Consider the following 26,323-nt stretch of genomic DNA (forward strand, 5'->3'; position numbering starts at 1 on the left):
GGAATATTTTCTATAATTTTCTATATTATTTGGTACACGATACTTCGTCATCCTGTCCAACCATACCTGGTGAGTTAGCAGTTGGCATCTTGCTCAATTTTCACTAAACTATTCATTTAAAAAGGTTTTTTTTTCATCATTGGTCGCCTTATATCGCCTGTATAGTTGCACAGTCGACTCACAATAATTCTTAACTAGATTCTGTACAACACTTCTCATACACACATCATGTTATGTCCACTTCGCGAAATGTTATGTTATTTACCGCGTGTTATATTCAGTGTTACAGTAAAGGTAACTCACTATGTTAACAAACGTAATATTTAGTCTTTTTTTTTTGTGAATAACAAAAAGTTTAAATTTAATTTTGTGAAGTTTTGTTATTCATAAAAAAGCAAGCTCTAAGCTCGTAAGTAACACGAAGACATGTCCGTCGGTTTCGTGCGAATTCGCCGTAACATTTGAAATAACACGCGAAGTGCACGTAACATTTGGCGTAGTGAGCATGAATATATTATACAATTGTTTAACATTTAAATCAGATCAGGGCGTGGAGTAACCGCGGATATGAAGCGAGAGATCAAGTGTGCGGGATGCGTTGGCGAAATGGTCGTAACATATGACATGCCGATTTTGTATTATGAATTATTTAATGTAACATTACAATTATGTTATGGTTAATAAAAAAAATAAATAGTTTGCGTGGATGGAAATGACCTGTTGAAAATGACAGATTATCTGTACGTGCGAAAGGTATATCTTTCACTATAATGATTCAATACGTCCCTTTTCTATTTTAAAAAAAATACTGCCAACCCGAAAAGGCTTAGATAGTAAGATTTCACGTATGTCTATACTAAAAAAGTAAACAAAAATAAAGAAAGGCCAGTTTATAAACTAGCATATAAGATGCTTAAAGCAAGTGGAATTCGGATAATTCCGCCGATTAATTTGTCTGTATATATATTATTTTTTCTTTTTTACGTCATCAGCTGACCATTTCGCACATGTGCTGGGAACTTATCTATACTCAACAGCCATGTTTTAAAATAAATAACAAAATCAATACACCGACAGTAGCAGCTACTTCTAAAGTAACTAATAAAAATATTGGTTATTTTTAATACTAGCTAATCATTACAATTTTGTCTTGTTAGACACTTGCCATTAAAGTGTAAAATCAAACTAATTTCGACGATTCCTTTTTTTAGTTATTGTCCGCATTTAACATATTAATTTAAAAATAAAAATCACCAAATCATTACAAACCTTTTCCGTAAAAAACACTTAAAAGAATTTTCACAAACAAATCAATTTAACATGGTAATCAAAATATGCAAAATTGAATACTTATACAACTACAAAGTTGTCTCAAATAAATTAACGTCTATTAGTAAAGGTCTGCCTAATATTTGCTATTGACACCAAGACATAATGACTTCTTGATAAAACTGAGCTGAACTAAATCTCTGACTTAATCTACTCACATTTCTTTTTTGAATAATATAGGCTCGCGATTGACCACAATCTCACCTGATGGTAAGTGTCAATGTGGTCTAGCGTGGATCACGCTTACCTAACAAATGCCCATTCACATGGAAAAACAGAGAACAGCAGACAGCTCTTTTGCTGTTCGCATCAAAGAGACAATATTCCTTCTTCAAACTTTTCTGGCCTTGAATTTAAACAAATGCGTGCGTCCATGCCTTATCCTTGGCATGTCAAACACGGATTGTGTTTCTCCAATGCGCATGGTTCTCCCACATCCAGGCCTCATGGCAGAGCACTGGACAAAATGGCGGCTACAGCTCAGCTAATTCAAGATGGCGTCGATAGCAAATACAAGGTTACATTTGACACAATCACTTGAGCGATCACAAAAACTTTTAACGAACTCACAAACACTATATCCAAATTATATTTTGTACAAAAAAGGCCGACTTTTTTATTATCCTTATGAGTGTTGCCGTTGTTAAAAAATTATAACATTTAAATATAGAAGTTTATAAAATCGGCCTTAGCGAATAATTAGCCGTAATTAATTTGACAGATTCCAAACATGATAAATCACAAATAATTCCGAAAAACAAAGATATGGTACATTGGTTGAGGTTTATGCGGTTATTATCATAATTAAAACACAAAGTACCAGGTGCTTACTGCGTTATGAACGGCGGAGTCTCTCGAAGAACCCGGTATAATGTGTTTTTTAAAGATATGGTAGCCAGACTTCCGAACGTTGATCGCCTGAAGAAAATATTTTTCCATTTTTTTTTAAGGGGTCGACAAATTAAGCTCGGTCTTTGAGTTAATACGAGAAAAAAACTGATTTTATGATGTATGAAACAGTCAAATTCACTACGGCTAAAAAAACATTTACATAAGTAAAATCATGGTATAAGGAAACCAGGTATGTTCAATCCTATGACAAGCCGCCATTGCTAGCCCATTGATGACGTAAGTGTTACTATTAAATCGGTATATCCAACATTCCAAGGACGTAAATTTTATTATTGAATATTAAGACTTCTTCTTCTATCGTGTGGGTTGTGAAGTGAATTACCAACCTCATCAACCCTGTTGTCGGGTTACTATTGAGCCGCCAAAGGCCCCTCCCTGACATGACTCATATAACGACTACGTACTTACATCAGTAAGTAGTAACCGGGAACAACGGTTTAACGTGCCTTCCGAAGCACGGATCGTCTTACTTTCGGACAATCAGGTGATCAGCCTGTAATGAATGTATATTAAGCCAATATTAAGTGAATTACTGACTAATGTATTTAATTACTAAATTAAATTTCCTTGCAAACTAAATATGAAAACATTGGCCGTGGTTAATTTGTTTATTACGAAATGGCAATACAGGGCAGGATGACGTCAGCTGGGCTAACCTTGAAATGTTAGCTGTCAGTTTTGAGTATACCAGAGGCCTGTTTAATAAAACTTACAATTGTAAATTACGACGACAATTTGATGTTCATTACGTAGCTAATATCAAACTTCAAAATATTCATGATCACATACTCCGCAATGTACATCAAATTGTCATTGTAATTTACAATTGTAAGTTTTATTAAACAGGCCCCTGGTCTTCTTATACCATGAGTAAAATAAAACAAATTTTAAGTCTACTCGGAATACCAACCGCATCCTGTTAAACCTAAAACTATCAACAATCCAAACAATCAACTGGACTAAATCAAGTTATGGCTCGCGGCTAAAACCGTCTTTTAAATTTAATTTTGTATATTAAAAAATAAATGTTAAAATTCATATCGGCTTGTCATGAAAAACGGAATAAAATAATATTATTTAAATATAGGGAAATATTGGCCCCGATTCCTGCAGACACCGCCTAATTTTATTTTAAGTTATATCCGTCATTTTCATATCCGTCGAAAAGGAAAGGGACGGATGATTCACAGCTCTTTAATTTTAGGAAGAATGAGTAAATGAATGAATAACCCGGGCGAATCAAAAGGTACGTCGCTGGTATGCAATCCGTTTGACGTGCTGTCTACTTAACTGTGTCGGGTTATTGACGGATGTAAATTTTTTTGACGGTTGGTTTAGATTTGTGCTTAAAATTGACGTGTGTTCCATAAATTTTATGCTTGTCGATTACCCGTCCCTTTCCTTTTCGGCGGATAAGAAAATGACAGATATAACTTAAGATAAAATTAGATGGTATTTACAGGAATTAGCACCATTGGCCCCGATTCCTGCAGACACCTCCTAATTTTAATTTAATTTAGTCCCGCCATTTTCTTATCAGCAGAATAGGAAAGGGACGGATGATTGACAACAGATTATAAAATCCGGGCGAATGAAATAGGCATCTCGCTGATATGCAACCCGCTTGACGTGTGCTGTCAACTTAATTCTGTCGGGTAGGATTTTAGAAGGGTTTTAAATATCTGTATACAATTGACGTGTGTTCCATAAATTTCATGCCTATCGATTACCCGTCCTTTTCCTTTTCGTCGGACAAGAAGACAGGTATAACTTAAAATAAAATGAGATAGTGTGTATTGGAATCAACACCATTTAGGAAACATAGTGGGTTAGTTTTATTGAAGACAGTGCTAAGGATGGTGGTGAAGAAATGCTACTATCAACTAATAGAATATAATCATGCGTTTAATTATCTCTGCTCAAAACTGTATATAATAACATCGTATAATTTTGGTCTTACGATGGCATTTTGCGTTTCATTTTTCACGGAATTGCACAAACATAAACAGTAGTACGACTATATCTTAATTGCCTACTTGACAGTTGTAACAATATAATATGAATTATGTCGGATATGGTAGTTTATCATTTAACGATAATTATCCAGTAGTTTTTAAATTAAGATAATTTTTAAATATTTTATGTTCACAAAATAAGAATGACATTTTTTTATCTGTGTATTACAAGACCCGAAACACGGGCGGCCATTACTGAGCTTCGTGTGACGTCACATTTCACAAAATAAACAAAAACTATCTGACAGGTTTCAAATTTGACAGGTTACAGGTTTGACAGTTTCTTTGTTTATTGAAATGTGACGTCACTGGACGAAATGTCACGTGACCAACTGTTTTCGCGCGAAATTTGAAATTAATTAGGAAAAATATGTTTTTTTTTTCTATTATATAAATCGTTAACGAAAAAATAAAATATTTTAAGACGTATAAAATAAGAGTCTTTATTTATTTTTTTAAATACTTATCCGAAAACTGTCAAGTGGCCATTTAAAAAGGGGTATTCAGAGGTACATCCAACGCAATATGAACTAAGTACCCACACCTCAAGGTGTTTTGTTTTACAAAATTGCGTGAGTGAAAAAAATGTGTCTGTGTAATAGGCAGTGTAAGGGCCCGGCTATTAGACGTAAAAAAACGCCTCCATCAACCCGCAGTGGAGCAGCGTGGTGGGGTTGATTATGCTCCATACCCCCTCCGGTTGATTGAGAGGAGGCCTGTGCCCATCAGTGGGACTTATAGGCTTTGTATTTATGTATTGTCACCAATAAAACTAACATCCACGTATTTCCACACAAATGTCAAAAGCAGTTACAATTAGGCTTTATTATACCAAGACTGATATTCACAGATATGTCCAAGAATTGGCTTTGACTGAAAATTTACAAATTCATTCATAAATACTTCATTATGCCTTCGTAAAACATTTAAAATTTGTAAAATACGCTATGAGAACAACATCGAGTTATAGACCAATATATAATGTCATAAATCATTTAACATAGTACTATTAGCATAGTGAACTATCTTCAGGGAACGGTATCGTAAAATATACATTTATAATTATAGTAACACCTGCCAGCGGCACCGCGACCAAGTCGCCCGCGGCGCGAAATATATCAAGGGTTTCGACCAATAAACGCAGCAAATTCTACCTACGCAGATAAATGCCGTACGGCTATTGGTCGAAACCTTCTAAATCGCGCCGCGCGCGGTGCGGGTGCTGTGCCGCAGGAGTTGTTGGTCAATGATACCGTCTAAGGAGTGAAATGCTTGCCGATGTAATGCTTTTTCACTATTAACCTTAAAAAATCAAATATGATACGCCAAGATGTCCAAAATAATACACACATTGGGCTGGGTAAAACGTATAGAAAAGTAAATCAAAAGAAAAGCTACTCTTCCGACGTAGCAATTAAGTGGAATTTAGCTCACAACTGCGAAAATAGGGAATCACGGGAAAAAAAATGCACAGAAGATTCATTCAAAGAAATAGCTACTTTTTTTACACGGCAATAAAATACAATTTAGCTTGTAACCGCGATGATCGTTAGCATTCAATGAAGATAGCTTTTATCGCTACAGTACTACGTCTGCCATCGCGCTTTAATTCTAAGGCGCTGAGCAGAGTCTTGGGGAATTTGGAAGATATCTGATTCAGAGCACCGCACACGTATAAACTTCTTTATTATCCAGGTTAGGCTTGTTGGACGTGGTAAGTGGAACGAGTAGGACTTACTTTTTGGATGCTGTGGGGTATAGGCTCGCCCCGAATTACATGGGACTTGTAACATAGCTGGCGAGGAGTGAGCGTACAGTCATGAGCAAATGTACCCACTTTAGGACTCTGTCGCACTAACATATTTGACATTTAGTGAGACATACAGTTCAATTTGTCAAAAAAGTTAACGTGACATGGTATCAAAGTGTATACATATTAATGCTCGTGACCGTATATACTATACACATCTGCCTAAACCTTCAGGGATGCAGACGGGATGCTGTTATGGGCTTGTATTAATTTACCACTACCGTAGATACAGCGCTTGATACGAAAATGCGGCGAAAACTGAGCGCTTGTTTAGCTATAAATTCAAATTATCAAATCAAATCGTATCAAATTAAAAAAGTAAGCATCGTCTTATTACGTATATTAGCGCGTGGTGCTTCGTAACACGGTCGGGTTATACTGTAACTCGGATTGACCGGGAGTACTTGTTTTAGTGTATTTTAAACTAAAATAATAATTTTGGTTTAAAATTTATACTATGATAACGTGCATAATGTCATTACTCATTAGAAATATAATGTTCCATCCTACTTTTTTCGCTTCGAGCTTCTATTTTTGCAAGTTTTTAACACGCACTTCCCCGTGTTTCCAGTTCGGCGCCTAATCGCGCACTGAGGTAAAGTACTGTCAACGTAGCTATATTAACAGTAACTTTGCGTCCCACTTTTTGAGCGCTGATGTTCAATCTACGGTAGTGGTAAATCAATGTGGGCTCCTGTATAGGTTCTTCCCTCAAGGGTTGAGAGTTCAATGACCAACCTCATCAACCCTAGAGTCTGACATGGTTCATGTAACGACAAATTTCTAAAGTATGATTGTGACAAAACACTGGGCACTATTTAGTGTAATTAATGTATTGTAAAATCTTTGCCCCACCAATCGCTCCACTAACCCCCGCTCCACTCAGCCCCACCGACGTAGCGGCCACGCCTGAACAACATATATGTACTACTAATATTTACATTCCAGATACGAATATAAGCTCGACAGAATACGGCTTTCATTGCGTAACTACTGAGTTCTGTTTGGTAATTTTCTGGTGCTTGTGGGGTAAAAATTTCATTGTTAACAACTTTGCCACCTCTTTTTACTCCCTTTGGGGTTGGATTTCCAAAAATCCCGTCGTAATGAGCATCTACGTCCTAAGAGGAGCTCCAATGCAAAGTTCGAGACGCCTAGCATTTGTAATTTCTGAGATTTTGTGATGAGTTAATCAGTCAACGACCTTCATCATTATCTCCCGTCCGCTTACCTAACCTGAAGATTTGACAAGTCCAGTTTCTTATGGAAGCAACTGTGACTGTGCGGTAAAATGTTCGGAAACAAATTATATTTTTTCACTAACGAGAATGTCTTTTTTGATCTGGAAGACCACTAACCTGTAATAGGTCTGGTTGGCTGGTTCCCTTCAAGTTGCAAGGCGATGTTTTAACTTGTCACGACTTGCATCAGAATGCATCAACTACTTGGCCGGACAAATAGGGAGCGCTGAGGGCTCTCACCAAAGGCTAGTGCTAGCAAACATGGTCTGTTCGAGTTGCAAAACAGAGTCAGACTCTTTTCTCCTTGTAAGTTTTCCTTCGAAAACGAAATACTTTGACAAAAGCGTTACAATATGATTCCCATTGACATTCAGAATTTACCTTGGAACAGTTTTAAGACTGTAATTAAACAGAACATATGAATGCATGGGATTTAGTGTCTGGAAGCTGATATTAGGCACCCAAATTACTAAATTGTATAACAATATTTTGTATCTTTTTAAGGAACGTCTACGCCCTTTGCGGAGGTTTTCCTTGCAGCTTCTTTTCCCTGGCAGGTATACAGGTTGTAAGAAGCTGCAATCGTTTTCGGCGGAGATGTTCGTTATGTAAAAAATGACGATCCAAATTGTAACTATGTTACCTTTTGAATTTGAATTGAATTTTTACCCCGATGAAACACCAGTAAATACCGCCCAACACAGCCCAGCAATACACTTGAGACGGTGAACAGTAACAAACATGGCAGCAGTCACTCCACACTCGCTTCAGTTGGTCATTGACGCCAAAACTCACACAAAACACTCACAGTAGCAAAATAATATTCAAAACACACGTTAATGATATTGATTTTATGTCTCTCACAGACAAATGTCTGTGCTTAGCGACTTTCGCCGTTTCGTAAATAAGTTGACAAGCGGGCTTAGCACCGTAAGCGCGCGACTCTTTCTCGCCTCGACATACGTCACCCGTCACTCTCTCACAGTACTGCACAGAAAGAGACAGACGATCTCTGTCGCGGCGAGAAAGAGTCGCGTGCTTACGGTGCTAAGCCCGCAATAAGTAACAAAAGGCGCGCGCCTATACACCACAGCAATAAAGGCCATAGTGGCATATTAATACTTATTACACTGACGGTATGATTTTGAGCCCCGCCCCCGCGGTACGATTTTCGTTGCGTCATTTTTGAGCCATAAAACTGCTTCCATGTTTATTTCAGTTCACCGACTTGAAACATCAAAACGTTGAAACTCAGCCACTGGCGACATCTCCCGCAATCAATCAATAACAATTTCTTTTATCAACAATCACAATTTCCATGATACGCGTCCTTTGAAAAAAATTACTCCTTCCAAAAACAATTAATTACAATAAATGTAGAATTGGGCTTATTTATTTATACATAAATAAAAAAGGTAAAATAGTAAAAAAGTTATTAAAATGACTTATTTGGAACAGTTTAGAAGATTCTTTTTATAAACGGTTTGAATAATTAATACACGAATCTGATTGGTCGGTAGATCGACCAATCACAAGCCTGTATTTTCCGTGCACGTTTTATAAAAAAAGTGATCCTCTAACCTCTGAATACCCCACACAGGAATATAGTTGTGAGCTTATGTCATATTTATCCAACATACTTTTTTTACTGACAGTATAATTTAAGAATCTTATGGCCAAGGACACCCCTCAAGGACACCCATCCCTCATCATATCCATCTTGGGACTTGGTATCAAAAGTGGCTGCAAGTTGTCTTTGATTACTTGTGGCTCTGCCCACCCCATTAGGGATTACGGGCGTGAGTTTATATATGTATGTATAACGTAAGAAACATCGTTGCAAAAACGAAGTGTCGATACGGCTCACCACCTATCACGTTGGACTAATAGAAAGCTCGGTGAGGTATGGGTACTTAGTTCATTTTACGATGGATGTTCCTCTGACTACCGTAATTGGGACATAGATAAGATACATTCCGACTTAAAATACTAAGTAAAATAAGTATGTTGGAATTAAAGCCCTTTCACCAAAAACGCGCGGTTTAATCAAACACTTCGGTTAGTATGGAAGCGTGTACAAAAATCGCGCGATTTTAACGTGTACAGGCTAAGTCAAAAACAACGCTTAGTATCAATAATAAACTTAGGTTTCAAGCACATCCCACACTCAAGCACACCCCAATAACTACACCTTAAAGCCCTATCAGTATTTGCAAAAATTTCAAATATACGTTAAAAAATTTCGTCTAACACCTCTTCGTCGCCTCAAAATTTTCCTTTAAAAAAATATTTACAAAAATTTCTTTTTTATCTCTTCTTTGCGCCTCCGAAGACCTTTCTTTATTCCTAAATAACTTTCAACAAGCCACCTTATTCTAGCGTTCGAAAAACCCCTTGATTTATTCGTTCGAAATATCCCGTCCGGTTCATTGTCAACCAATCCTTGTTAAATAGTTTACTTGAGAAGTATTTGTCTGGATTTCTATTTAAGCGACGATAAACAAGGCATATAATATAATGTCGAGTTCTTTAAAAGCGTCACGTCGACACAATTCATCTAAAAAGACCACTGTAATTTCAACAAATGCCGAATAGCAATATAGCTTTCTTAGATGAATTAATGCAACATTACGAACTTTTTAGACCCCTAGAATTATACCTTCTCCTTATAATGAACACCATGTAGGCGCCATTTTGAAAAATCACATTCGGGTGTGATTTTTGTTGACAAAACTTCGCAATAGACAGGCTAGTTTTAATCCAGGTAAAAATTTGGTCTTTACTTTTATCCGAATTGAAATTAATTGAAAACAATCGAGGTTTTGTCGGAGAAAATCTTATCGGGATGATTTTTCATTGGCGCTTACGTCTCTTTCGAATTCCGCTATGAACGCTTAAATAAAAAACCAGACTTCATAGCATAATAGCTATACCCTTAATCGTCGTTACATCCCTCTGCGGAGGGACATATCCCCTCTAAACAAGAGGACCGAGCTACATAAGTAACCTTCTCTGACTTATCCAAGTCTTAAAAAAAACTTATAAAATAGACAATAAAATGACACATTTGGCCCTGATTCCTACAGACACGTAATTTCACTTTAAATTATACCTGTCATTTTCTTATCCGCCGAAAAGGAAAGGGACGGAGGATTGACAACTGTTAATTTTAAAACGGAAGATTAATGAATGAATAAACCGAGCGAATCAAATAGGTATCTCGCTGGTATGCAACCCGTTTAACATGTGCTGTCAACTTAATTCTGTCGGGTAATTATCCGATGTGTTCCATACATTTTACGCCTGTCTATTACCCGTCCCTTTCTTTTTGAGCGGATAAGAAAATGACAGTTATAACTTAAAATAAAATTAGACGGTAGTTCCGTCTCTCTTCATGAAAAAAGAGAATCGTTTTGTCCGTCAGGACTTTAAATGGGAATAGGTTAACAACTAATATAGATTACTAAAATTCCCCTATCAAAAACGAGGGGAATAAAACTGAATAAGAAGCATGGGCATCTTTATACGGAAGCTGGCACTGACAGATAAACCACAATCAATAAGAATAATTTACACGCAGTTTGAAAGGTCCCAAGTTTACTAAGGGAACAGGAAATGACTGAAAACCAACGCTGGAGTAGATCGTACTAAATCTTTTCTAAGGACATCTCCAATTTGATCAATGTAAGTCCTTCTAGGTCTTGGGTAAACACAGACGTCTGTAGTATGTATTATTCTTTATCCTATGGTAAAAGCTTGCAAGATAGAAACACCGAATATAAATTATTCTTTTTGTGCCTTTATCAACCAGTCCTAGAATGCCCACACAACTTTGGAAACCTTCCTACAGTTTCAAGTTCCGCAACCAGAGTCCATCTCCTTTCCAATAAAATATATATATAGATATTTGATATTGAATCTACACATCGATAGACATTGAACTGACATTTAGAACCATAAAATATAATTATGTATCGCGACCAAAGGAACATTTATTTCCACAATAGGGTAGTTTCCTATGTCAAAGATAAATTATGAAATTCCGATTACCAAATAAATCTAAAACCGACAAAAACGTTTTCTTTTTTCTATTTAACTTATTTATGATTTTTTGTATATTAAGTGGGACATTTTGTCACGTTTTTCTATGACGTCACAGTGTGCTTTTTCGTACAAATTCCATAGTAAGTTCGTATTTTGAAGTTTAGTAAAAAGTAACTGATTTGACTAGTTGAAAACTACCCTATTACAATTTAAAAGTGGTATACTGTGACACGACTCAGGATTTCCATCGGTTTGGCACCCGTCCATTAACCCTTGAGCAACCATTCTGACCCCGCCCTGACTGAGGCCTAGAGATTTCTAGATTAGCATGTTATTATTTATCTTTGACACAGTCAAATACCCTATTCCCGGGTCGGTTTCAATGTTTAAAAAGGCCACATCGAAGCAATTCATCTTAAAAAAACCAATATGGGAATTCGACATTTAAAAGTGCGCAATGCAAACAAATGTCAAATAGCAATGTTGCTGTTTAGATGAATTGCTTAGATGTGGCCTTTTTAACCCTTGGAACCGTCCCAGGTCAAATACCCTGTATTTGACTGTGTCAAAGATGAATTATAAAATGCTAATCTAGAAATAGACGCCAGTCTAAGACGATCAAAAACCAATTTCATTTTAGTTTCGACTTCCGAATTTTATTTACGAATTAAGTTACAATGAGTACGACGTTTGACCGCTTTTATTGACCACGTCACAGGACAGTAATTCCATACAAACTCTCAAGAAAACTTTCGTTTGACGTTTCTCATTTGACTAGGTTATCGAGTAGACTATTGAGAGGCGATCGTTTCACGTTTGAGGGTGATAATAAACCAGCCGGCCCTTCGCGGGACCTACCACCACTGGTAGAATAGTTCAGCTGTTACCACAAGCATTTCACTTCGTGGTGAACTTTATTATCATTCCCATAGAGCACAGTCTTGTATTTTATGTTATGTGCTATGTTATCTCTTTAAATGAACAGTGGGCGAATAATTTGCAGTTGTATATTATTCGTGCTCTTATTGGCAATGGGACAAGGTGCCTTTGACTTTAATCTTTATTAATAGTCAAATTAAGTTCGAAAGCGTTCAGTTACACGAACAGTGACCTGAGTTGCGTTCCAATGTTTCTATAATTTACGTCCGTATTGGACTTAGAACTCTGTGACTTCCTGAATACATCCCAATTTACTTTTGACAAAATCCTATTTGAGAACCACACAGCTGTGAAAGCGAGAAGGTTCTATCTCGTCGCTTACGCGTTTCATTGTTTGGAGATCAGACTTCGTATAGAATCTTTGTCTATTGATATTGTGCTTCAACCAATTACTACCGACTAAGCAAATTTGGAGGCACGCTATTGGTCGAAATATGATATCAAAATTATCTTTTCTACCAATCAAAATACTTCAAAATTCTACCCCTGGATCTCGGTACTTGTGTCCAATTTTAATATTGTCTATTCCTTCATATACTTATTTGTTCCGAATCGGTTAAAAAAGCTATTTATTAGCTACGTCACTCCTGTAAAAAGTCGTTTATATCTTTGAACGGTAACAAACATGGTAGCAGTCTCGCCATACTCGTGCAGTTGGTCATTGAGGGCGAAACTCACACAAAACAAAACACACTCACAGTAGCAAAATAAGGCTGCGTTTCCATTGAAGCGGAGCTGTGCGAAGAGGAGCGGAGATGTGCAGGAATGGACCAATCACCGTGAGGGAGAGAGGGACAGAGCGTCTTCGTTTTTCGCTCTCTCGAACGCTGTGATTGGTCAAATCCGCCCATCTCCGCGTCAGTCGGAAACCCGGCCTAATGTTCAAAAACCACGTTAATGCTATTTGTCTGTGCTTAGCCACTTACGCCGTTTCGTAAATAAGTTGATCAAAAAGTGACAAAAGGCGCACGCCGATTTATACTTTTGCACCACAGCAATACAACCCATAGTGGCATATCTACTTCTATCGTGTGGGTTGTGAGGTGGATTACTAACCCCATCAACCCTGGCATATAATTATAGTGGCATATTAATGCTTATTATACTGACAGTAACAGGGCGATAGGCTGATCCCTTATCACCATAAGGTTCATCATATCCAGCTTACGACATCGTATCAACAGTGGCTGCAAGTTGTCTTTGATTACTTGTGGCTCTGCCCACCCCATTAGGGATAACGGGCGTGAGTTTATGTGTGTGTGTGTGTATACTGACAGTATGATTTTGAGTCCCCGCCCCCCCGCGGTTAGATTTTCGTTGCGTCATTTTTGAGCCACCAGAACGCTTCCATGTTTATTTCCGATCATAACTTCGTATCAATATACAGTGGGTGTTTTTAATGATTCTATTTACCTTGACATTTCTGTGCCTCTTTAATGAGAGACTTTCCAATCTAAGTTCACCAAAAACAATATAGATGGCGTTGTACAGCTTTAAAGTGATAATTACCTATTTTCTCATTACTCGGGTAATTATTCCTTAAAACAATGTAATGGCAGAAGCAACAGCCTCCGTGGTCTAGTGGTTAGAGCGTCAGGCTCACGATCCGGAGGTCCGGGTTCGATTCCCGACGGGGACATGGTCGAAATCACTTTGTGAGACTGTCCTTCGTTTGGTATGGACTTTTCAGGCTTGAATCACCTGATTGTCTGAAAAAGTAAGATGGTTCCGTGCTTCGGAGGGCACGTTAAGCTGTTGGTCCCGGCTATTAGCCGTAAAAACAACTTCACCAACCCGCAGTGGAGCAGCGTGGTGAAGTATGCTCCATACCCCCTCCGGTTGATTGAGGGGAGGCCTGTGCCCAGCAGTGGGACGTATATAGGCTGTTTACGTACGTGGCAGAAGCATATATAAAAATAATTGTTGCTTGATATTTGGATCAGAATAATAATGCGTGGAGGATGTAACTGTGCTTGGGTGGGTAAAAAGGGTCATCATTTATACCCAAAAACGAAGATGAAAGATGCATATGTCTGTTGTAATAGAAAGTTACACGAAGAAAAATATGTACAATCAAAGAGCAAAAGTGTATAACTGAGCCCATCGAATTATTTATAAACAGTGGTGAAATTATGAACCATTAGTTGTCATAATTATAAAATTTATGCTTTTGTAGGTAATGTTAGTCGTTTACAGAAAAGACATGTAACCAGCGGGTTAACACCGTAAGCACGCGACTCTTTCTCGCCGCGACAGAGATCATCTGTCTCTTTCTGTGCAGTACTGTGAGAGAGTGACGGGTGACGTATGTCGAGGCGAGAAAGAGTCGCGCGCTTACGGTGCTAAGTCCGCAGGAGGTCATAAGTGCAACCAGTTAATTTATTACTTTGCAAGAAACTGATTGGATTTTTGCACCTTATCAAATTGGAGATGTCCTTAGAAAAGGTTCAATACGATCTACTCTGAACCGGCGTGCGTGTATGAAGCGATTGATGAATGTGGAGGAAGCAAGAGAAGTGTGTCAGGATCGAAGCAAATGGAATTCTATAGTCTCTGCTTACCCCGGTGGGAAATAGGTGTGAGTTTATGTATGTATGTATGTATCATACAGCGCCATCTATATTGTGTTTGAGGAACATAGCCTGGAAAGTCCCACATTTCTTTTTGAAGGCAAAACAGTGCACGAGTACTAATATGTATACACTGTGAAACCATGTCACATTAACTTTTTTGACAAATTAATCCGTAAGTCTAATTAAATGTCAAACATGATAGTGCGACAGGGTTCTAAAGTGGGTACATGATATTGCTTATGACTGTACGTGCGTTTGTAAGATTACTATATCACAAGTTAATTTCAAGCCACGTCAAGATAACATATAAAATCACTATCGCATTCAAAATCCATTTTAGAAACTCCTATTTTATTTATTAGCCTCTACGTGAACTTAATACAACATATCATCTTGTCAAATTTTGCATTTAGGTTTAATTTTAGTATAAAATAATACATTTTCAAAACTGTTAGTCAGAATCAAAGTCGCATTTATAAAATTAGATTTAATTTCAAATATTTTTATATAACTTAAATAATACGATAGAGGCCTAATACAATTAATGCTTGGAGTAAAAGAAAAGTGTCAAGAGTAGTTTTAAAAACGTTTAAATACGCGCTCGGACGTCGTTTGACATTTTTAAGACACAATTCTTTATGAAAAGTGACAAAAATATTCAATTGTACAAATGAATGCCCTCTCTTGCTCGCAAAAACCCTTTTATTTTATTCCACGCATCAACAAGTCAAATCCGGGTAAATTTAACATAGTTAAAACCGGACCAAATATATAAAAACTTTCGCTTTTCAATTTCGTCCTATTAAAATCTCCAGATGGTTTCCATGGTTATAATAGACAAACCAGTTGGGCTAACATGCGCGACGTGGTAAAATTATCGATCGATTCAATACATTTTGTCGAAATCGATAAGGTTTTTTTTTCTTTCCCTAACATGCGTGCCAGATTAAAGATAATGTGAACGTCGTGTCTTATAAGGAAGTGAAAGAATTGACCTTTGATAGACAAGAATGGTGAATGCTACACCTTAAAGAGCGTTAAATTAAGCTTTTGTTCCTATTTTAACAGAACGACACGACTTATTTGGGTTCACATATTATCACCAATCGACAAAACGACATGATTATATCGTCAGAATCGATAAGATGACTGTGACAAAATTTTAACACGCGCATGTTAGCCCAAAATCAAATCAAAATTAAAAAGGCCAGATCGAAGCAATTTGTCATTTTCGCATATAAAAGTTAGCTTCCATGTGTCCTTTTCATCCCCCCTTTTTCGTCATCAGCGGGCTTAGCACCGTAAGCACGAGACTCTTTCTCGCCGCGACAGAGATCATCTGTCTCTTTCTGTGCAGTACTGTGAGAGAGTGACGGGTGACGTATGTCGGGGCGAGAATGAGTCGCGCGCTTACGGTGCTAAGCCCGCCGAGTGTACCAAACCATTAATTTACTCGAACTGTCTTTATATACCCGGCCAGGCTTTCCAATACAAACAAAATTTACACTACACCTCCTCTCACACGTTACATTACGTTATCTACACGTCATACAGGCGTTTTACTTATCGGTCCGCGCTTGTGCGCGCTTGTCTGCGCACGCGCCGCACACGTAGTCGTCGTCCTCGCCGAGGGACCCGCGGGCGAGGCCCACGCAGTGCATGTGGAACCACTGGTCGCAGCCACCGTCGCACTGCACCCAGTCTACTTCCTTGCCTGTTTGGGGAAAAAACATAAAGGTTATGACGATAATATCATGAAGTAACTATTAGGGTTGAAGTACATCTGACCAGGACGCATATTCCTATTCTTCTATCCTTGTCCGTCACTCAGAACAGTCTTTGCTAGAGTGAGATAAAAAGCCTTCGACGATTCTATTGTTAAAAAGTTGTTGCTAAAACGCGCGCCAAACTGACGAAAATATTAAGTTATCAAAATAAAATGAGTTTATATACAAAATATTTAAATTTATGGGTAGTGTGCTCATGCGTGTGTGTGTGTGTGGGGGGGGGGATAGGGGATAGTGAGTGATGTGCGAATGGTGTGTGGGTGTGTGTATGTGGGTGGATGTCTGTGTGGGTGTGTGTGTGTGGGTGTGTGTGTGTGTGGGTGGATGTCTGTGTGGGTGTGTGTGTGTGGGTGGATGTCTGTGTGGGTGTGTGTGTGTGTGGGTGGATGTCTGTGTGGGTGTGTGTGGGTGTGTGGGTGGGCGTCTGTGTGTGGGTGGGCGTCTGTGTGTGGGTGGGCGTCTGTGTGTGGGTGGGCGTCTGTGTGTGGGTGGGTGTGTGTAATAAAGCAATATGTGTATACTGACCCGTGGGCCGCAGGCAGTCGGCGGCGGCGCAGTCCTCGTCTTCCTCGGCGGAGGAAGCTGACGAGGAGCTCGCCCGCGCCGCCTCCGCGCGCCTCGTACCAGCTGCCGTGCTCGCGCCGCGGCCTTGGTTCGCTGTTCGGAATGAAGTAAATTAGTAATTTATCTAACAACTAAATGTTATACCCCCCTCCGGTTGATTGAGGGGAGGCCTGTGCCCAGCAGTGGGACGTATATAGGCTGTTTATGTTTTTTAATGTAAATTCTATACGGCATTTCGTTCGCGTTTTTGTGCAAACCCTAATATTAATGCTATAGTAGTTTTATACAAACTTTGCCACCCCATTTTACCTCCTTAGGGGTTGATTTTGTGTAAAATCGTCTTAAAAGGAGCCCCCATGCAAAAATTAAGACTGCTACACTAGTAGTTTCTGAGATTTCGTGATGAATTAATCAGTCAGCACTATCCCGCTTTTCACAGGATCCGCTTACCTTTCCCGATTTGACAGGTCCGGTCTTTTACAGAAGCGAATGCCTGTCTGACCTTCCAACACGCGAAGGGAAAACCCGCCCAATGCTGATTAGGTCACTTACTTCCAAAACGCACTCGGATATGTGGGTTTTCTCACGACGTATTCCTTCACAGCTGAGAAGGTGACAATCATTGATGATCCAAATATGAATTCGAAAAACGATTACGAAAATGCGACCTTACAGTGTAAGTTGAACGTTCTTGCAACTGAGTTACCTTACCACGGGTCCATACAAAATGTAAATGAAGTATTTACCCATCCTGGGATGTCTGGCGGGCTGCCGCGCCGCCAACCCCCGCTTGCGGCGCTCCTGCCGCGCCATGTAGTGCTTGCGCATCATCAGCCCCGACCCCGAAGACACACCCTGCTGATTATAATTATTACCCCTTATTATGTAAACATTGACTTATTTATTCACAACTTTCATAGACATTACAGGCAATCCCAATGAGGGACTTTACAATGGGTCTATATTAAAACGCATACATTATATACTCCTATTTTTAATTCGCATAACATAATCCGCATAATTATAAAACCGCATATTCTTAATTTATATAAAATGAATACGCATAATCTTAATGTGCATCATACCAATATTCATAACAATAACAAAGCATAATTTTAATAAATATAATGTTAGTTTTCATACACATGAAAAATTCTTAACAAATTGTATGAGACGCCTTGTGAAACCCTCAAAATCAGTGACCTTAAAATGTCTTCAACGCCGCCTCTCGGCCCTTCGGGCCTCGATGGTCACAAGTAACCTAACCCACTCGGCCTTCGTAACCTATATCTACAGTGTCGGGGTGCCGCGAATTTCCGTGCTCGCTTCGCTCGCACCCGTAACTGCTGTCGTTACGAAACAAATCTTCACCGCCGCCATAATTTTATGTGTTTTTTATATTTCTATCCTTAAATAACTCTGTATGGGTAGTGGGGACCTACTCAGTAATATGTTTTGCAAATTGATTTTATAAAGAATAAAGTTATACATAGATAATGTTATGCACATTTGTATTATGCAATTTTATTGTTATTCAGATTTAGTATTATGCGATTTTATTATTAGGCGGATCTAATATTATGCGCATTTGCGTTATGCCAAGACTGTTATGCGGATTTATACTAGAACAATTAGATTCTGCCAATTAAAGGACATCCCTTTACAATACAATACAAAACACAACACTAAAAACAATTTTGCTGGGGTACATAATTTAATTATTTAAAAATGTAATGGCAGAAGAATATATAAAACTAATTGTTGCTTGATATATAGATAACATTATGTATAGAATGATGTTGCTACCTATATTGCTTCTCTTTATTTTGATCAGAATAATAATGGTGGAAGGTGTAATTTTTTTGTACCTTGGTGTAATACAAAGGGTTATCATTTATACCCAAAAACAAAGATAAAAGATGTATATGTCCATGAAATAAGAAGTCTTAACAACGCCATATATCGTGTTTTTGGGGAACGCCGATTGGAAAGTCACTTATTGACATTCGGTTTAATAAGGACAACATATTTGATTGACTTAACCTCTCATATGCCGAGATACCAGACACAATAGATAGAATAGATTTTACATTGTGTCTGGTCGAGATCCGCGTTCCGGCGTTCGAAAGATTAATCTAGAAATAGAAGCCAGTCTAAGATGATCAAAATCAACTCATTTTACTTTCCGACTTATTTCGATGAGAACGTTTGGCCGCTTTTATTGATGACGTCACAGGTCAGTATCTCCACAAACTCCAGAGAAAAAAATCATTTGACGTTTCGTAAAAAATATCTCATTTAACTAGGTTTGCAAGTATTCAAATCAAAATGAGATTGATTTTCAATCATCTTAGATTGGCTTCTATTTCTAGATTAGCATTTTATCTTTGACCGAGTGTAATGCCCTACTGTGCCAATATTTTCTATTCTTACCTGTTTCCTGTTTAGATAGTTGGTGGTGGTCGCTGAGCCTCGTTTAACTGTCGTCTTCGGTGCTGCCGTCGCTGTTATAGACAATTTTTTTTTTAGATTATATATACAGGGTGTTAGTGACTTCGTAAAGAAAAAATTGAGAGATGATTCCATGATTCTGAGTTGATATCAAGTGGAATTTTCCGTCGCAAAAGTATAGAATTGAAAATACTTTAAAATATCATGAATTTTGCAACGAAAAATTCCACTTGATATCAACTCAGAATCATGATCTGAATCACTAACTCCCTGTATTACGACCTTCGTGGTCCAGTGGTTGAGAGTTGGGCACACGATTCGGAGGTTCCAGGTTTGAATTACAAAAATTACTTGTGAGCACTGGTTTGGTTAGGACATTGCAGGTCGATCAGCAGATTGTCCGAAAGTAAGATGATCCGTGCTTCGGAAATATGTTAAGCCGTTGGTCCCGGTTACTACTTACTGATGTAAGTATGTAGTCGTTACAATAATAACCCTGACGTCAGGGTTGATGAGATCGGTAATCCATCTCACACGAGGGAACAAGATAATATATAATACGGGCTTATATAAAGTTTAAGGTCTTCTAGTGAAGGACGTAACTTATGATCCTGACGACCCGATTGCTCTAGCCATAGAGCCGGCCAATTAGCTCGTTCCAACAAATACTTCAGAACTCCGATACGGAGTCCTTTGGTGTGGTCGACGATTTCCCTCATTCAGGGCTTTTTGCTATCGGCCTACTAGTCAATTTTTTTTTTAGAAGTATATTCCTGTCAGACGACGTCCAGTCCAGGTTCGCCTCCAACTGGGCACTCTCAAGCTTGTTGTTTTAAATTTTGTACTATATGGGAGCTGAATAAAATCTCAGCATTCCCTTTGTCATAGGAGGCGAATTTACAATAAGTCACGTCAAAAAAGGCCTTATAATAGTTGTAGTTGGGCTTGTTATTGTTGGGGAGCGCCGGTTCGAACCCCAATACCGGCCTTGCACCAACGAGTGAATTTGTCTCGAGTGCAGTTTCCACAACACAGTCCCAATACGGGTGAGGTGTGCGTGAGGCCGTACCGTGCAGCGCGCGCGTGCGCTTGAGCTGTCGGTGCGGGCGCGGCGGGCGCTGCGCGCGCTTGCGGCGCCCGGCGTCCAGCACGCGCGGCGCGCCGCGCCCGTCCGCCGCGCGCGCCGCCACCACGGCGCTCCACACCTGCGCCTGCTCCTCCAGCCGCACCTGCCACAGCCACACGTTACCACGCCCGCCCACCAGCTATTTCTACCCACACTCGACAACGAAGTTTGCACAGCGCGAGCGTAGCGCGGATACAGAGCGTAACTGACATCGTAACGAAAACTTTGTGGCATGATACAGACTATTATTCTGAGTTGATATCGAGTGGAACTTTCCATCGCAAAAGTATAGCATTGAAAATAATTTAAAAAAAACATGAATTTTGCTTGATATTAACTCAGAATTGTGGTCTGAATCATCCCCATCAATATTCGTTACGATGTCACTAACACCCTGTACACTGAAAATAATAGTATTTTATGCAACAGTTGTATAAGAAGGGTCAAAAAATGCGAGTGGCGTGAGTTGCGATGTGAGCCTTGGCGAACATCGCAATAAGAGACGCCACGAGCATTTTTTGACCTAGTTATACAACGTTGCATACAATACTTTTTCTACGACGACGTCATTTTTCCTTTTTATTTTATACTTTTTAGTGTTTTGAAACGAAACACAAAAATTTTCCAATTTATTTTCCAACGCGCGGGAAAATGGCGGCAAATGTATACTTTTTTTTTATAGTATATCTATGGCACCAAACAAAGTAAAGGTGCCAGTTTCCAGGTCAAAAAAAAAAAAAAAACAACAACAATGCTTTTTTGGCGACATTATAGTACAGTTACACTTTGTAAACAATGCTTTTATAGGCCATAGAGCGTACACTTTTTCAAAGAGTTTAATTATGTATGTACTTATATTAGACTTTTTGGTTATTTAAATGCCAGATTAAAGTAGAGGAGTAGAAAAAATAAGCTACATAGTCATTTACAAACTCATTAATAAAATACAAACACTACTCTACAAGCATAACGCCGGGTTTCCATTAACGCGGAAATGAGCGGAGAAGAGCGGAGATGTGCGGATTTCACCAATCACAGCGTTCAAGAGAGCGAAAAACGAAGACGCTCTGTCACTCTCTCCCTCGCGGTGATTGGTCGATTCCTGCACATCTCCGTTCCTCTCCGCCAAGCACCGCGTCAATGTGAACGCAGCCTTACTTCTAACATGATACCTTTGGACCGTCGATCCTGATTCACACTACCTTGTGGCTAGCGGGGTACTACCCTCGGTACCCCGACACATCCTTTGCCAACAGCATCACTCTTGTCACCAAATATTGTGACCAGAGGGTCTGACAACCCTCCGTTTTACGTCGTAAGACGAAGAATCTACTTTTACTGAGATGTTCCATATCTTTTAATAAGCTTAGTCATTACTCGTATTTGAACCTATTTGGTGGCAGCACCTAAAAACACTAACTATATAAGCCAATTTTGAAGAATAATTTTGAATTTTTGTACTATCATGTCTGGTGATCCTGTTCAATTCTCGTACCTCTAATAAATCTCCTTCCATCATGAGGTCTTCCAGTTTCAGTAAGAGGCCAGGCGCTACCCTCGTGCCGGGAGACCGGGGTGTCGCGCTGTATGCGTGCTCCACACTCGCTGAAGACCTGGACGAAATAACAAACAAAAATATAAGCTTAAAAGAAACCCAATGGAACAATGGGATATCTAGGGTATGTAATCCCGAGTCGAGATCGCAAATTCGATATCCCGCGGGATTGGAAATATCAATCCTTTTATGAATCATTTTATCTTTAGTGCAGTTTCCACTAACACAGTTGGCTCCACCATTATAGACGGCGATACAGCTCACCACCTATCACGTTGGTCTAAAAGAAAGCGGCGGTGAGGTGTGTATATAGTTCACTTTATAGTCCTCGCAAGATGCGAGGATGGCTGTTCACAATGCAGTGCTTGTCCCTACGCTGAAGTACGGTAGTGAATGTTGGGTATGGCAGAAGAAGCATTTGCGTAGCATCTACGGTGTGAAGTTGAGTGATAGAGTGAGAAACAGTGTGATAAGACAGAGATGTGGTGTAAAAGACGATATAGTGACTAGGATTGAGAAGGGAATGTTAGGTTGGTTCGGACACGTTGAGCGGATGAAGGATAATAGAATTGCAAAAGCGGTATATAAAGCGAAAGTTGATAGTAGGGCTGGCAGAGGAAGACCGAGAAGGACTTACGATGATCAAATCGGAGATGTCCTTATAAAAGGTTCAATACGATCTACTCTGAACCGGCGTGCGTTTATGAAGCGATTGATGAATGTGGAGGAAGCAAGAGAAGTGTGTCAGGATCGAAGCAAATGGAATTATATAGTCTCTGCTTACCCCGGTGGGAAATAGGCGTGAGTTTATGTATGTATGTATGTATGTTATAGTCCTCTTGTCAGGACATCACAGGTCGATTACCCGATTGTCAAGACAGGTTAAGCCGTTGGTCCCGGGTACTGCTTACTGATGTAAGTACGTATATCATATATCCTTTCCAGCCGTATTCGGCAATGGCAACAAGTCTCCAATCTAGGAACGCCTAAGATGCGCTCTTATATGGCTGACGTAACCGATCTTAGCAGTGAATGTGCGGCCACATTCACGGCTGTTGGTGGCTCAATCCGATATTTTATCATTTTTTCTATGACGTTCCAGCGTGCTTTTTCTTACAAATTTGTAAGTAAATAAAATAAGTAAAATCCTTATTTCCTCTACAAAAATAAATGGTAATATTTTGTAGAGGCTGAATCCTAAACTAGATGCCATAGTAAATTCGTGTTTTGACGTTTAGTAAAAAGTGACTGATTTGACTAGTTGGAAACTAGCCTATTGTTTTACTTGTAAAATTCTATACCGCTTACCTAGAGTTTTGTGACAAGTGTGAGTCGTGGACCCTTCCCGTAGCTTTTTTCAGTTCTGCGTTGAGCTTGTCTGACTTTTCTCGACTGGCCTGTGACACAGAGTTTGATATTAGTATTAATACATACAAAACATACTGCATAGGTTACGTGTGGTCACTAGGGAATGCAATCGCGACTCGAGATCGCAAATTCGGGATCCCAAGGGATTGGACATTTTTGAGATTTCGTCTAGTTCAGAAAAAAAAATTAAAGTCAGGATGGCTGAAAAAGATGGAAACTGCTTGTGATTTTTTTTGAAATTTCACTAAACTTGAATCTAGTTTTATGATTATATATTACTGAACTGTAGCCGTACTATAATCATATTCATACTCTGAATATCATGACTAAAGATCGACGATTCAACGGTGTTACGTAGGAAATTGTAAATATGCGTTGCGCTGTAACGATGAGCGCCATCTGTGTTGTATAGGTGGAACTAGCCGATCCTTCACATCGTGCTCATACGCGATACGTACGGCGCGCGGCGGCGGCGTCGGCGGCGGTACCTGAGCGTGTGGGCGGCGCGGCTGCGGCAGCGCGGCCAGCGCGGGCCCGGCCAGCAGCGCGCGCGCCGCGTCCTGCCACGCCATGGCGCGCTCCGTCACGCACTGCAGCGCCTCGCCCTCCGCCAGCCGCACCGGCAGCTTCTGCAGCCACACCTGCGGGCGGGGGCGGCTCGTGAGGGGGGTGATCTCATCAACCATAAATGTTACTACAGCACTAGTGAATACCTTAGTGAACTTCTAATTTGTTATGCCAGAAAGGGTCTGTGATGTGAAACTCATATGTAACTTACAAACTTATACGCCATCATAATATGCAGATAAAGAATATTTAAACCCTGGTGTCAGGTTTATTACTGAGCAGCTAAAGGCCCCTGACATGGTTCATGAAACGACTATGCAACCAGCAATAAACAATATAGTCGAGTCGAATCGAACATTTGGTATTAATGTTCTTTTAAAATCAAAACCTCAGTGTTTAACTATTATACAAGTTATAAGTAACCCTTTTGGATGAACGCTTCACTCTCACTGTGTGGCCAATGATTTTCGAAATTTCTTCCGAATTCATGTGTGGATCATAAAATTATCATCACGTACTCCGCGGTGAAGAAAAACTGCTTTACGCATGTTAGCCCTGCTGATACATCCCTTATAGCTTTGGTTACATTGTCACTAACTTTAGATTATAGATTGAATGATTTATCTTTGACCATATCATGTAGCCAATTTGAATTGAACATAAGTGACTTTAAACTCACCAGCAGCGCCAGTATGCGGTCTAATCTTGGTCGTTTTGTCCTGGTACAGTCCGGGCAGAGGAATTTCGGCTCGGGTACTGGGAAGGGGAGTTCAACCCTGTCCGGGGATTCCTCTCGCTCCTCCTTGGATGCTGCTATGCAGTTTGCTGTGGATGGACGGATTTTTTAATTGACACACATCATCATGACAGGCCTCTGTGGCCCGACTGTTGAACCCAATGGCTCTCCGAATCCCTGTGGGGACACATAAAAAAACCCAAACCAACTTAATTCCCTTCTCAATCTTAGTCACTATATCGTCTAAACTTTGGTACACAACTACATAAACACGGCATTAGTGCACTTGCTTAATTGAAAAAGCATTTTATACGCTGCAGGAGTTTTTTAACAAATCTTAAAACTACTACTACTACTACGTTCTACTATTGTACTGCACTGTTTTGGGAATAAAGTTATCCTATTTTAAATGTACGTATTTTTTTTTTAACTTAATCTTCATAATTTTTATTCTTGGATTTCTGTTTTCATTGTGTATAATTTTAAGTTGTTGTAGTGCCCTTACGCGGTTATTATCATAATTAAAACACATAAATATTGGGAGTCTCATATCCCTGCTTTAAACGCTGTGAGAACCCGTTATTATGTGTTCCTGTTTGTACTTTCCTCTACTTTTAAGACCTCTGTAGAGACATCAGGAATGCAATAAATAATATCTTATCTATCTTACCGTGGAACCAATCCTTGCACAGCTCACATTGCGTCATGACGCCATACTGCCGCTTCTGGCACACGCAGAACGTCACGTTGGCAGACGCCGGCGCGCGCACCTCTTTGCGCATGTTGCGGGAACTGTTGGGAGACGACATGTTGAATAGTCAGAATCACGGAATAGAAGAAAGAGTATGGACGCGCCAAATGAGCGCGAAACGCGCGCCCTACAACTTTGATCAAATAGTTCATACTTCCACTTTGCACTCCACTCGACCGCAAACTTTACGACGCACGGAGCTCCGCGAAAATATATCAATAAGTCGTTTTGAGTATTATAACCTCCAGGGCAAAAAGTCAAATAACGACTAACATGCACGGAGATCCCTTCTTATCAAAGGAAAGGTAAAAACCTTAGAATGATCGGCTATTTAGCAAAACAATACTTTTGTATGCAGTATCTTACGAATTACATTACAATATACGTTACCGGCAAAGTGGCTATGGAATATGAGAAGCAGGAGAGCTGTCGTAGTTATCTGTTTGCAGGAGTAGTAGTAGAAGAGAGTGGGGTTGAACCGGCGGCAGCGGTTCTCGTACAAAATGCGCGTTAGGGCTTTGCTGGTTAGAATAGAAGAACCCTAGTAGACCCTAT

At 39.5% G+C, this 26,323-nt stretch overlaps 1 protein-coding gene across 4 annotated transcripts in view; it reads right to left on the bottom strand.

The window, feature by feature from the left end:
* Window positions 1-4: 4 nt before the first annotated feature.
* Window positions 5-26,323, bottom strand: part of LOC126377714 (lysine-specific demethylase lid-like) — a 67,043-nt gene continuing 40,724 nt past the window's right edge. For 2 of the 4 annotated variants that reach the window (XM_050025489.1, XM_050025487.1), the window contains 10 exons: window positions 25,688-25,809; window positions 24,961-25,106; window positions 24,203-24,355; window positions 23,655-23,743; window positions 22,287-22,404; window positions 20,735-20,894; window positions 19,648-19,718; window positions 17,961-18,069; window positions 17,176-17,307; window positions 5-16,577 (listed from right to left, as the gene is read on the bottom strand). In XM_050025489.1, the coding sequence (XP_049881446.1) occupies window positions 16,423-16,577; window positions 17,176-17,307; window positions 17,961-18,069; window positions 19,648-19,718; window positions 20,735-20,894; window positions 22,287-22,404; window positions 23,655-23,743; window positions 24,203-24,355; window positions 24,961-25,106; window positions 25,688-25,809 (1,255 nt within the window). In that variant the 3' untranslated portion in view covers window positions 5-16,422. Of the gene's footprint in view, window positions 16,578-17,175; window positions 17,308-17,960; window positions 18,073-19,647; window positions 19,719-20,734; window positions 20,895-22,286; window positions 22,405-23,654; window positions 23,744-24,202; window positions 24,356-24,960; window positions 25,107-25,687; window positions 25,810-26,323 lie in introns of all 4 variants that reach the window. The other 2 variants (XM_050025488.1, XM_050025486.1) reach the window with 1 other exon arrangement.

This window comes from Pectinophora gossypiella, chromosome 24 (assembly GCF_024362695.1).
Source record: "Pectinophora gossypiella chromosome 24, ilPecGoss1.1, whole genome shotgun sequence".
In the NCBI taxonomy this organism is placed as follows: Eukaryota; Metazoa; Arthropoda; class Insecta; order Lepidoptera; family Gelechiidae; genus Pectinophora; species Pectinophora gossypiella.